The 14,169-nt window shown below is 42.2% G+C and overlaps 1 protein-coding gene across 8 annotated transcripts in view; it reads right to left on the bottom strand.

The window, feature by feature from the left end:
* Positions 1-14,169, bottom strand: part of mtmr14 (myotubularin related protein 14) — a 41,229-nt gene that overhangs the window by 20,125 nt on the left and 6,935 nt on the right. For 3 of the 8 annotated variants that reach the window (XM_061687583.1, XM_061687582.1, XM_061687584.1), the window contains 3 exons: positions 10,289-10,364; positions 1,711-1,771; positions 1,478-1,600 (listed from right to left, as the gene is read on the bottom strand). In XM_061687583.1, coding sequence (XP_061543567.1) covers positions 1,478-1,600; positions 1,711-1,771; positions 10,289-10,364 — 260 coding nt within the window. Of the gene's footprint in view, positions 1-1,477; positions 1,601-1,710; positions 1,772-4,505; positions 4,678-6,415; positions 10,241-10,288; positions 10,365-14,169 lie in introns of those variants that run through there. The other 5 variants (XM_061687590.1, XM_061687587.1, XM_061687588.1 and 2 more) reach the window with 3 other exon arrangements.

The following is a 14,169-nucleotide window of genomic DNA, read 5'->3' as shown; positions in this document are numbered from 1 at the left end:
CTCACATTCACAACTACGGGCAATTCAGAGTCTTCAATTAACCGATCGTGCATGTTTTGGGGGATGTGGGAGGAAACCGGAGTACCCGGAGAAAACCCACGCAGGCACGGGGGAGAACATGCAAACTCCACACAGACGGGGGCCGGGATTTGAACCACGGTCCTCAGAACTGTGAGGCAGATGTGCTAATCAGTCACCCAACGTGCCGCCTCCTTTTGATGTCTACAAGAAAAATGATAACGTTTTGTTGGTTGAAACAAGGACCACCTACAATTGACCAATGGATACAAAAGCTCAAACAAATACACTTAATGCAACGATTGACAGCACAACTGCAACTCAAGGCCCCCATCTTCGAAAGCAGATGGAGACCAGTTTTGGCCCTTAACTCAATATGACTCTGAGTCCTTTTTCTTTTTTTTTAATTCTTTTGTACTATAGGTAAAAAATAAAATTAAAAAAACTCCAAATTGTGAATGACTGCCCAAAAAGAATAAAATAAAATGAAATAAAAAAACACCAAATTGTGAATGACTGCCCAATCTCAGGACAATGCTCTATTGTTATGTTACTGTACTGTTTGACTATAAAAGTTTTTTTTTTTTTTTTTTTTTTAAATTGGAAAAGTTCTCCCTGCTGCCTCTCAATTTGCCTGCTTTGCGTGCTTGTTTGCACCTGCGTGTCACAGTATTTGAATTGTGCAATTCATCTATTTGCATATACAGTGGAGCCTCGATTTAACATACTAATAGGGAGGGCGGGACCATTTGTTAAAGCAGTTTGTCCATTAATTTGAAGCAGGTTTGAAGCACCCAGTACAGCACAAAATTATTGTAAATAAATGTAAAATAAAAAAGCTTGAAAATGTTAAAGTTGACCTCAACTTACCTTTAAACACTGCTGTGATGGTCTAATACTGTCGTGAAAGGGCAGTGATCGCTGGTGCTTGGGAGGGGTGACATAATGGTCGCTTTCATGAGTCGCAAGGTTAACGCGCTCTCTTTTCTCACCTATATTAAGATTGGATGCCGTAGTGAAAAGTCTGATAAAAACAACCGTATACTGCACCAAAATCAGTATTCCATGTCTGAGAGACGTGTGCACGACGAGCGCCCAAGTAAACAACTGCGACCATTCCCGAAAATACAGGTACCGGTCTCTGTTGATGGCGCCAGTAAACAACAGCGCCCAATTCCAGAATTAAATTTGTCCGTCGGAAGGGGGCGTTTTTGAGTTCCAACCGGACACTAATACGACTACTGTTCAATCCGAAGTCCGTTGCTTCTGGGTCCGTTAAATTGAGGTTCCACTGTACTATTCCCAGAACGCACAACGCGCTGTTTGGCAATTTTGTGCGTCTGGCATAAATCACTCACATAGTTCATAAACATACACTGTTCACTTTACAACTCTGTCAACAAACTCCAGCACAAGTATGAAGTATCAAGTACAAAGCACACAGCACACAGTTTCTTACTTCACGCCGAACTTAACCTTCTTGTTCTCCACCATAAGGTCGCAGATGTAGCGAACTGACAAGTACCGGAGGAGCTTAATATCATGGCCTCGGACCTTGTCAAAAAGCTGTGAGTCCCCATTCCTGAGTAGAAGGTGAGAAAAACAAAAAGTACAGAGCTTAATTATCGCGCACGAGTGTTACATGCCCTGAGCGTCACAACCTAGGCTGCCAATAACACTGGGTTTGATTACCTGACTGCAAAGTCATCCTCTGGAACCTCCTCAGAGTCTGTCACCGTATCATCACTGCCCCCTACAAAGTACACATGTAGGTTATCCTGTATATAGCATCTCTCAAACACTTCAGTTCATGCCAGGAATCTAAAATCACAAACGAGCCTTTCACCTGAGAGTTGATCGCGCTTCAATAAACTATTTACATGAATTGTGTGTTGAAGAATTTTATCTTGCCAGTGTCACCTGAGTTTGTTCATATGATTTGGTACTATATATTCTGTAATTATAGAGTCCTCTCCAAAAGTATTGGAACAGCGAGGTCAATTCCTGTTTTTGTTGTATACTAAAGACGTTTGGGTGTCAGATCAAAAGATGAATATGAGACAAACGTTCAGAATTCCAGCTTTTATTTTATGCTATTTACATCTGGATGTGTTAAACAACTCAGAACAGAGCACCTTTCGTTTGAACCCACCCACTTTTCAAGTGAGCAAAAGTATTGGAACATGTGACTGATGGCGGTTTCTAATTGCTCAAGTGTTGCCTTTCAGAGTGATTACTTAAACATTAGATAGTGTTTGTTTTTGGCTTTGGGTTTTTCACCTGTGAAAACTGCCTTTGCTGTTATGTCTGTGGGGGGGGAAAAAACATTTTGAAGCTGAGAGAAGAGGGACAATCGATCAGAGCTATTGCACAAACATTTGGCATAGCCAATACAACAATTTGGAATGTCCTGAAAAAGAAAGAAACTACTGGCGTACTGAGCAGCAGACATCAAACAGGTCGGCCAAGGGTATCAACAGCAGTTGATGACAGAAACATTGTGAGAGCCCTGAAGAAACACCCAGGACAACAGTCAGTGACATCACTGCCAACGTCCACAGGGCAGGCGTGAAGGTATCACAATCCACTGTTCGAAGAAGACTTCGAGAGAAGAAATATACAGGGCATACCACAAGATACAAACCACTCATCAGCAAAAAAGAATCGGAAGGCCAGATTGCATTTTGCAAAGAAGTACAGAGATGAGCAACAAACGTTTTGGAACAAAGTTTTATGGACTGATGAGATCAAGATTAACTACCAAATTGATGGAAAGGCCAAAGTCTGGAGAAAGAAAGGATATGCTCATGATCCAAAACACACAAGCTCATCATCTGTGAAGCATGGTGGAGGTCATGTCATGGCTTGGGCTTGCAAGGCTGCTTCTGGAACGGGCTCACTCGTCTTTATTGATGATGTAACTCATGATGGTAGCAGCAGAATGAATCCTGAAGTCTACAAAACAATTGTGTCTGGCAATTTACAGCAAAAAGCATCCGAACTAGTCGGGAGAAGCTTCATCATGCAACAAGACAATGACCCAAAACACATTGCCAACACAACAAAGGACTTCATCAGGGGTAAAAAGTGGAAGGTCTTAGACTGGCCAAGTCAATCACCGGACCTAACCCAGTAGAGCATGCATTTGACCTCCTGAAGAGGAGACTGACCAGAGAACCCCCCCAGAAACAAACAAGAACTGAAAGAGGCTGCAGTAAAGGCATGAAAAAGCATTTCAAATAAAAAAAATGCAACAGTTTGGTAAAGTCAATGTGTCGTAGGCTTGATGCAGTTATTTCAAGTAAGGGTTATGCCACCAAATATTAAATGTTATTCACTTTAAGTTCATTTAATAAGGTCTGTTTCAATACTTTTGCTCACTTGAAAAGTGGGTGGGTTCAAACGAAAGGTGCTCTGTTCTGAGTTGTTTCACACATCACGATGTAAATAGCATAAAATAAAAGCTGGAATTCTGAACTTTTGTCTCATATTCAACTTTTGATCTGAAACCCAAATGACAACAAAAACAAAGGAATTGACTTTGCCGATCCAATACCTTTGGAGCGGACAGTATTGACACACGGTAAAAATAATGAAGGCATGGCTTTGGCACAACTGTGACTGTTCTTGACGTGGCCCAACCAGAGCTGTGACTTAAACCCAATTGAGCATTTTTGGTAAAACTTTAAAATGGCTGGCCACCAACATTCACGATCCAACCTGACAAAACAGGACAGGATCTGCAAGGAGGAATGGCAGAGGATCCCCAAATCTGTGTGTGAAAATGTTGTTGCATAATTCTAAAGAAGACTCATGGCTGCATTAGCTCATAAAAGTGCTTCTCCTCAATACTGAGCAAAGGGTCTGAAACTTATGGCCATGTGATATTTATTTTTTTCTTTTTCAGTAAATCTTGGGGAGGGGGGGGGGGGGGGGGGAATCAATTGTTTTTGTGTTATTTTTTTTTTTTATATGGGAAGCTACTGCCCCCACGACCTGATCTCGGATAAGCGGAAGACAATGGATGGATGGATGCTGTGTGTACATTGAGGAAAAAATCAACAAATGATTTTAACAAACGGCTGCAATATGAAAAAGAGTGAACAATTTAAGGGGCTTTGACTATTGTCCATACCTACTGTGTATAAAAGTACATCTAACATAATTAGAATATGGTAAGAAGGGTCAATATTTTTTGTCAGTCATTTCAGAAAGTGAAACTGATTATATAGAATCATTACAGCTAGATTAAAATATCTCAAGCCTTTTTCCTTGTGCTTTTGATGATTATGGCTGACAGATACTGAAACCCCAAAACACTTGCAAAGGTTTCCTGAGCCTTTGAACGGTCTAAGTCTGGGTCAGTTGGCTCCACAATCATGGCGAAGACTGCTGACTTGACATGTCCAGAAGACAATGGTCAACACCCTTCACAAGGAGGTAGGTAGGCTTGCCACCTTTCAGAAAAGAAAATAAGGGACACCCACCATGGCATCGAGGGGCCACGGCCCCACAGGCCCGACCCCTATGGGATGGGGCGCCCATAGCAGTCCTATGCGAATGAATGCATTTTGATGTTTGGTGTCGGCGCAGAATGGCAGCCAGACTGCCCCAGGGCAGCTGTGGCTACTCCAGTAGCTTACCACCACCAGGCTGGTACTGTGGAGTGAATAAAGAATGCATGTAATTCTAAAGCGTCTTTGAGTGCCTTGAATGTCGCTATAGAAGTGTAATGCATGATTATAACCATATTTTTTATTTGTGTCAACGTTTTCACGAAAGGGGCGATTAGAGGTGGGTAGTGTAAGCCAAATATTGTGCTCGAGTAAGAGTACTGTTATTTTATTATAATATGACTCAAGTAAAAGTAAATAGTCGTCCTCCAAATAATTAAGAGGAAGAAAGTACTCGGTGAAAAAACTACAAGATCTGAGTAACTTTTGATTTATTTTTAAACCAGAGCATTAACGTCAAATAAAAACAAAAATAACTGAGTAAAACATGAATGTGAAAATTCAGATATTGCTGAACAATATCACTTAATCTAAAACAAAAATAAAATCTTTGTAAAATAACAAAGGCAAATTCAGCTCCAAGAAATTGGTCTTCTCCGATTTTGTTTCCACTTACAGCACAATACTGTCAGGCTCACTAGGCAGATTACAAAAACAGAAACAAGGCTGCAGTGGATGTCAAAAGTATACACAGCGCTGTTCGAATGCCAGGTTTTTGTTGTAAAACACTTACTCCAAAAGCTCAGGAGTTGGTTGGCATGATGATTAGGAGAAACGTTGATATATTGTGTGTCCAGGAGACCACGTCTAAAGGCAGTAAGGCTAGATGTTTGGGGGCCGGGCTAAAATTATTTGACTATGGTGTAGATGGGAAGAGAAATGTAGTACGGGTGATTTTAAAGCAAGAGTTAGCTAAGAATGTCTCGGAGGTGAAAAGAGTATCAGATCGAGTGATGAGGCTGAAACTTGAAATTGAGGGTGTTCTGGATAATGTGATTAGCGGCTATGCCCCACAGGTAGGATGTGACCTCGAGGTGAAAGAGAAATTCTGGAAGGAGCTAGACGAAGTAGTTCTGAGCATCCCAGACAGAGAGAGTTGTGATAGGTGCAGTTTTTAATGGACATGTTGGTGAAGGAAACAGGGGTGATGAAAAGGTGATGGCTAAGTTCAGCATCCAGGTAAGGAACCTCGAGGGACAGACGGTGGTAGACTTTGCAAAAAGGATGGAAATGGCTGTAGTGAACACTTTCTTCCAGAAGAGGCAGGAACATAGGGTGACCTACAAGAGGGGAAGTAGAAGCACGCAGGTGGATTACATCTTGTGGAGACGATGTAATCTGAAGGAGGTTACTGACTGTAAAGCAGTGGTAGGGGAGAGTGTGGCTAGACAGCATAGGATGGTGGTGTGTAAGAGGACTCTGGTGGTGGGGAGGAAGATTAGGAAGACAAAATCAGAGCAGCGAACCATGTGGTGGAAGCTGAGAAAGGAAGAGTGTTGTGCGGCTTTTCGGGAAGAGGTGAGACAGGCTCTCGGTGGACGGGAGGTGGCAAAGGCCAAACAAGAGGCATATGATGACACGTATGACAGGTTGGAGAAGGACATATACAGGTTGGCCAGACAGAGGGATAGAGATGGGAAGGATGCACAGCAGATTAGGGCGATTAATGATAAGAGAAGGAAATGTGCTGACTGGTGCCAGCAGCGTGCTGGATAGATGGAAAGAATACTTTGAGGAGTTGATAAATGAGGAAAGTCAGAGAGAACAAAGAGTAGAAAAGCCAAGTGTTGTGGGCCAGGAAGTAGCAATGATTAGTAAGGGGGAAGTTAGAAAGGCACTAAAGAGGATGAAAAATAGAAAGGCATTTGGTCCTGATGACATACCTGTAGGAGTATGGAAGCATCTTGGAGAGGTGGCTGCGGAGTTTTTGACCAGCTTGTTCAACAGAAGTCTAGCGCGTGAGAAGATGCCTGAGGAATGGAGGAAAAGTGTGCTGGTGCCCATTTTGAAGAACAAGGGTGATGTGCAGAGCTGTGGGAACTAGAGAGGAATAAAGTGGATGGGCCACACAATGAAGTTATGGGAAAGAGTAGTGGAGGCTAGACTCAGGACAGAGGTGAGTATTTGAGGGAAACAGTATGGTTTCATGCCTAGAAAGAGTACCCCAGATGCATTCTTTGCCCTGAGGGTGTTGATGGAGATGTAGAGAGAAGGTCAGAAGGAGCTACGTTGTGTCTTTGTAGATCAAGAGAAAGCCTATGACCGAGTACCCAGAGAGGAACTGTGGTACTGCATGAGGAAGTCTGTAGTGGCAGAGAAGTATGTTAGAATAGTACAGGACATGTATGAGGGCAGCAGAACAGTGGTGAGGTGTGCTGTAGGTGTGACAGAGGAGTTTAAGGCGGAGGTGGTACTGCATCAGGGATCAGCGCTAAGCCCCTTCCTGTTTGCAGTGATGATGGATAGGCTGACAGATGAGGTTAGACTGGAATCCCCGTGGACCATGATGTTTGCAGATGACATTGTGATCTGCAGTGAAAGCAGGGAGCAGGTGGAGGAACAGTTAGAAATGTGGAGGCATGCACTGGAAAGCAGAGGAATGAAGATTAGCCGAAGTAAGACAGAATATATGCGCATGAATGATGGGGGTTGAGGGAGAAGAGTGAGGTTCCAGGGAGAAGAGAGGGTGGAGGACTTTGAAAACTTGGGGTCAACCGTCCAGAGCAATGGTGAGTGTGGTCAGAAAGTGAAGAAACGAGTCCAAGCAGGTTGGAACGGGTGGAGGGAGGTGTCAGGTGTGTTATGTGACAGAAGAATCTCTGCTAGGATGAAGGGCAAAGTTTAAAATACGGTGGTGAGGCCAGCCATGTTGGACGGATTAGAGACGGTGGCACTGAAGAGACGACAGGAAGCAGAGCTGGAGGTGGCGGAAAGGAAGATGGAGAGGTTCTCTCTCTCTCTCTCTCTCTCTCTCTCTCTCTCTCTCTCAGAGTGACCAGGTTGGATAAAATTTGAAATTAGCTCATCGGAGGCACAGCCAAGGTTCGATGTTTTGGAGACAAAGTTAGAGAAGAGCAGACTTCGATGATTTGGACACGTCCGGAGGAGAGACAGTAAGTATATCGGTAGAAGGGTGATGAGGATGGAGCTGCCAGGCAAGAGACCTTGAGGAAGACCAAAGAGAAGGTTGATAGATGTAGTGAGGGAAGACATGAGGGCAGCTGGTGTTAGAGAGGAGGATACAGGAGATACGGATTACATGGAAAAGGATGAAAAACTGTGGTGACCCCTAACGGGACAAGCCGAAAGGAATAGAAGAAGACACATACATACGATTGATTGACCCTTGAGGGATTATAAGAATACAATTATAAATTAAATTCAAAATGATCATAAGCATATGCTGCGCATACCAGAAATAAAACATACATTAGAAGCAGTAAAAATTCCATCATATGATGGTTTTGTCCTATTTACCCTTGAAAGATTCTGAGCACACTTAAATACATTTGAAATGATCCGGCGCAAATAAAGAGCAAGTTTTTATAATCATCATATTAAAAGTTCTGTGCTTTGTTTTTGGTGCGTGCCTTTCTGTTTCCGCAATATAATAGTGTGTCCATGTGCTATGATTGGGCGAAGAAGAGGTATATACTTTATGTGGGTTCACGCGTTGCGATGAAATTCAGTTCATTTACTTTATATGAATTTACGGGTAACTCTGCCACATCCAAAATGGCAGCTGCGCTGACATATCTTGGCAACGACCCAACTTGCTCCTTATAGGCTCTAACTATATGTGTCTATGTTGGCTCCGCGTTTTTGCTCTGCTGCCAAGTACACACGACCAGAGCGGGGTCGTGCGTATCTAGCCATGACAATGTATTATATGAGTATTTCCTGTGTTTTATTTTGCTCAGTCTGGAGTCTCCATCTGGAGCCCGGGGTGGGCAAACTATGGCCCGTGAGCCACATCCTGGCCCGTTGATCGTTTCAATCCGGCCCGCCAAAGATTTGTACAGAATCGCCCAAATCATATCAAATCATGACTACATTCATTTGACCCAGTAGTTCCACCAGGTTGCCCTGTAATGCGCAGTGGTTCCACCAGGTAGCGCGGTAGGTACAGTGATACATAGTTACTCTGCTATTGCTCTCAACCCTCCTTCAACCATGAGTGGCCCAAAGAAAAGAAAAGTCGACAATGAGTGCCAAGTGTTTAATGTAGAATGGACTACTAAATACTTTTTCACTGAAGTCCGGTCGAAAGACCGTATGTCTAATTTGTTAAAAAACCATTACGGTTTTAGACGAATATAACATCAGCCGTCACCTTTCTACCAAACATGCTGATTATGCTAACAGCCAATCAACGCAGGGACTGAAGGCTACGGCTCAGCGGTTAAAATCAAGCTTGCAGGCTCAGCAGAACACCTTTATCTGACAAACTGCCCCCCAAGATTCAGTCACACAAGACCTTGAAACAGCACCACGGGAGCTGCAGATGGAACTGATTGATCTCCAATGCCATACTGTCTTAAAAGAGAAGTTCAACTCTCAAACTGCATTATACACGAGAAATGACGGTACCAGAAATGTGCTGCAAATGTCACATTGCTCGTGTCAAGCCACTCCTGAAACAAAAACGCCGTCAGAAATGTCTCACCCGGGCAAAGTAGGAAAAGGAACAGGACATGCTCAAGGGTCCAAAGTCCTCTTTTCAGATGAAAGTAAATTTTACATTTCACTTGGAAATCAGGGTCCCAGAGGCTGGAGGAATAGTGGAGAGGCACAGCACCCACATTGCTTGAAGTCAAATGTTACGTTTCCCGTCAGTGATGATTTGGGAGGCCATGTTCTTGTGTTGGTCCACTGTGTTTTCTGAAGTCCATCGTCAATGCAGGCATATACCAGGAAATTCTAGAGCTGAATGTTTTTCTCTGCTAAAAGGCTGTACGGAGAAGTGGATTGTATTTTCCAGCAGCCCACGCTGCCAAAGATACCAAAAGCTGGTTCAATGACCAGAGTGTTACTGTTCTTGATTGGCCAGCCAACTCTCCTGACGTGAACCCCACAGAAAATCCATAGGCTGTTGTCAAGAAGATGAGAGACACTAGACCCGATAATGCAGATGACCTGGAGGCAGCTATCAAAGCAACCTCGGCTTCCATTTCACCTACGCAGCGCCAAAAGCTGATCGCCTCCTTGCCACAGTGCGTTGATGCAGTAATTCATGCAAAAGGAGGCCCAACCAACTATTGAGTGCATAGAAATTAACATTTTCAGAAGCCGGACATCTGTGCTTAAAACAGCCTTTTTTTTTTTTAATTTTTTTGTATTTTTATTAGTCTTCTGTGTTAATCTAATTGACTGAAATGCTGAATTTTAGGTTTTCATTATATTTCAGCCATAATCATCAAAATTACAAGAAAGCTTGAAATATTTATGTGGAATGAATTTATTCAAAGTAAGTTTCACTTTCTGAATGAATGGCAAAATAGTTGAACTTTTGCACGATATAGATATCTTTTTTTTTTTTTTACCTCTACATTGAAAACATCCTATTTTAGAGAAGCAGTGACATCACGTAGGAGCAATATTTCCTCGATGTCTGGTTACTATTGACGCGTCAGAGAGCACGTGAAACTGAAGCGACAGACGGAGAAAACCAAAAATCAACTTACCTATTTCGGTTATTATGTAAGTTTACGTGTTACATTGTGACTGTTTGGGGTATGTGAGTGTCTGTGCTGTACCAGAGAAGATGTAATTATAGCCTGTCCGTCCATAGAGCTCCCCCCAGCCCGCCAGAGTAGATGAGCGACAAATGTGCTGCAGTGAGGGAGAAAAGGCAGAGTGGTGACTTAAAACGCAATGTCAAATAATAGAAATTGTGCCCCCAAATGAATTTGCATATCCATTTATTCTCAAGAAAGACATTTGAGTTTTACATTTCTTTTGTCCGACCTTTTGTTTAATGTAGATCAGTGATTGTCAGACTTTTTGTGCCAAGTACCTCTTTAAAAAATGCTTAAGCTCTCCAAGTACCACCATAATGACATTTAAAGACACTAGGGATGCAACCAACAATTATTTTAATAATCGTTTAATCTGTCAATTATTTGTTTCTATTGATCAATGAATCAGATTTTTAAAGAAGTTTTTAGATTTCCATCCCATTATTCAAAAATATGCTCGACTATTACTCGCTTTTCACAAATTATTACTGATTACTTTGATAATCGATTAGTTGTCGATTAATTGTTGCACCTCTAAAACAAACAAATTACAGTACGTACTAAGTCTTAAGTTCCTTCATTCCTAAAAAGTCCATTTAATATTGTAAGCCACTGTAACCTGATGCACAGGAAAAACTAGAGTGAAGAAAGTATGGGTGTGTGAATACTTTCCGTACCCACTGTACATTCTGTAAGAAGCCTACATGCCACAGAGTACACACTTTACATTTCAGCAACCATTTAATGCATTTTTAAGGGACAATAATAACTATATTTTGTAATATTTACATTGCTATACAAGCTGTACACAAACTATTGTGAAATATATCCAAGTTTAATTTCTATGGTATTTATGGACCCTGAACAGGACAAGCAGTATAGAAAATGCATGTTTTATTTCGGTATTGTACATCTGAACTGTTTATTCTTCAGCCGGAAAAAAAGTAAAATGATGAGAGAACATTATTTCGTTACTTCTGTATATGTACAGTGCATATAAAAGGTCAACACACCCCTTTTCAAAAGCCAGATTTTTGGGACAGAAAAATGAGACCTAAATAGCCATCGATCCATAATTTACAAACCTATTGTACCATTCATTTCACTTAAATCTTTTACAACTCAATTTTTAAAAAGTTTACCGATTTGAGAGGGGAAGTAAAATGAAACAACTGAACTCGTGGTTGTACATGCATGCACCACTCTCTAATTATGGCCAAAAAACGTCAACTTTGATTTCACTGGACCGTAACACATTTCCCCATATTTCACAAAAAAGAACAGCATCACAAAACCATCAGGCTTCTGCTCGATTGCAAAAAATTGACAGGTAATGCCAACTTGAACAGCTGAACTTTATTTGGGGTTAATCATAGGCACTGTAAAGGGTGGGAGGCGTGTGCCGACTCCCATTTCACGTATTGGAGTGTGATTGATTATTTCTGAACACAGCCATTTCCCAGTTAGAAGGGGTAAACACCTGTGCAACCACATTACTTAAGTTGTTTACTTTTACTTCCCCTCTCTAAAATATATATATATTTTTTTTTCAATTGAAAGGGTATAAATAATATGGTGGAAAAAAATTGGGAAATTATTTATTTTGGTCTCGTTTTTTTTTTTCTATCACAAAAATTTATAATTTTGGGCAGGGGTGTGTGTGGACCTTTTGTCTCCACTGTGGTGCCCTTCAATTGGCTGGTGAGTAGTCCAGGGAGCACCCCGCCTGTCGCCCAAAGTCAGCTGAGATGGGCTCGAGCTCACCAGCTACCTTAATGAGGATAAAAGGTTGTGCTAAAAAACAAATGTGTGGCAATCCGGATTCAATTGCGACTTCGCTTGGGGGAAAAAACGACTCCCAAATCACAATTTTCACATTGGAATGAAAACGAATCAAAGTCCATATTTTATTCTGACAAGAGCTGCAATGCTTTTGTTTACTTCCACTGCCATTTGGACTTGCTGCGTATGTGCATAAGCGCACTTGTCGCCCCAGTTCACGTGCCAGACATGGATCACGGGGCCGTACTCTCTCATCTCGCAGAACATGGAAAGCTGCTCGGATTGGTTTAACCATGAGGAGGCGCACCGGCGTTCGTGGAAGACTGCTACCACGGCAGATGAATTGGATAAAGTTGCACAAGATTCATTCAACACATCGTGGCAGATGATTGACGAGAGCTAGCCAGCTACCACTAACTCGCGGTTAACTAGTCAAGTATTTAGTCAGTCACCAATTTTGCAAGTTCTACCACTTAGAAAGATGAGAGAGGCTTGTCATTTTCATCACGGGTATACCTCACCTATGAGAGACAAAATGGGGGGGGGGAGAAAAAAAAATGAAAAAAATCCAGAAAATCACATTGTCTGATTTCTAAATAATTGATTAGCAAATGATGGTGGAACATATGTACTTGGTCAATAACAAAAGCTCATCTCAATACTTTGTTGTCTAACCTTTGTTGGCAACGACAGAGGTCAAAGGTTTTGATGTAAATCTTCACAAGGTTTTCACACACTGTTGCAGGTATTTTGGCCCATTCCTCCATGTAGATCTCTAGAGCAGTGATGTTTTGGGGCTGTCGCCAGGCAACACAGACTTTCAACTCCCTCCAAAGATTTTCTATGGGGTTGAGATCTGGAGACTGGCTCAGTCACTCCAGGACCTTGAAATGCTTCTTACGAAGCCACTCCTTCGTTGCCCGGGTGGTGTGTTTGGGATCATTGTCATGCTGAAAGACCCAGCCACATTTCATCTTCAATGCCCTTGCTGATGGAAGGAGGTTTTCACTCAAAATCTCATGCGACATGACCCCATTCATTCTTTCCTTTACACGGATCAGTCGTTCTTGTCCATTTGCAGAAAAACAACCCCAAAGCATGATGTTTCCACCCCCATGCTGCACAGTAGGTATGGTGTTCTTTGGATGCAACTCAGCATTCTTTCTCCTCCAAACGCGACAAGTTGGGTTTTTACCAAAAAGTTCGATTTTGGTTTCATCTGACCATATGACATTCTCCCAGTCCTCTTCAGGATCATCCAAATGCTCTCTTGCAAACTCCAGACAGGCCTGGACTTAAGCAGGGGGACACGACTGGCACTGCAGGATTTGAGTCCCTAGCCGCGTAGTGTGTTACTGATGGTAGCCTTTGTTACTTTGGTACCAGCTCTCTGCAGGTCATTCACTAGGTCCCCCCGTGTGGTTCTTGGATTTTTGCTCACCGTTCTTCTGATCTTGTTCTGACACCACGGGGTGAGATTCTGCATGGAGTCCCAGATCGAGGGAGATTATCAGTGGTCTTGGATGTCTTCCATTTTCTCATAATTGCTCCTACAATTGATTTCTTCACACCGAGCTGCTTCCATATTGTAGATTCAGTCTTCCCATCCTGGTGCAGGTCTACAATTTTTTTCTGGTGTTCTTCGACAGCTCTTTGGTCTTGGCCATAGTGGCGACGGGCCATAGTGGAGTTTGGAGTGTGACTGAGGTTGTGGACAGGTGTATTTTATACTGATAACGAGTTTAAACAGGTTCCATTAATACAGGTGACGCGAGGAGAACAGAGGAGCTTCTTAAAGAAGTTACAAGTTTGTGAGAGCCAGAAACATTGCTTTTTTTGTAGGTGACCAAATACTTATTTTCCACCATAACTTGCTAATAAATTCTTTAAAAATCAGAGAATGTGATTTTCTGGATTTTTTTCTTCTCATTTTGTCTCTCATTGGTGAGGTATACCTATGATGAAAATTACAGGCCTCTCTCATATTTTTAAGTGTGAGAACTTGCACAACTGGTGGCTAACAATACTTTTTTGCCCCACTGTAGCTGGCTTAGTAGAAGCAGATGTTGGTAGCCAGTGGGGATTCACACATTTTATGGCACTGGGGCCAGCGCAAA

Source organism: Phycodurus eques, chromosome 10 (genome assembly GCF_024500275.1).
Source record: "Phycodurus eques isolate BA_2022a chromosome 10, UOR_Pequ_1.1, whole genome shotgun sequence".
Taxonomy (NCBI): Eukaryota; Metazoa; Chordata; class Actinopteri; order Syngnathiformes; family Syngnathidae; genus Phycodurus; species Phycodurus eques.
Note: the sequence above shows the minus strand (reverse complement) of the source record. Positions and strands in the feature narration are given on the sequence as shown.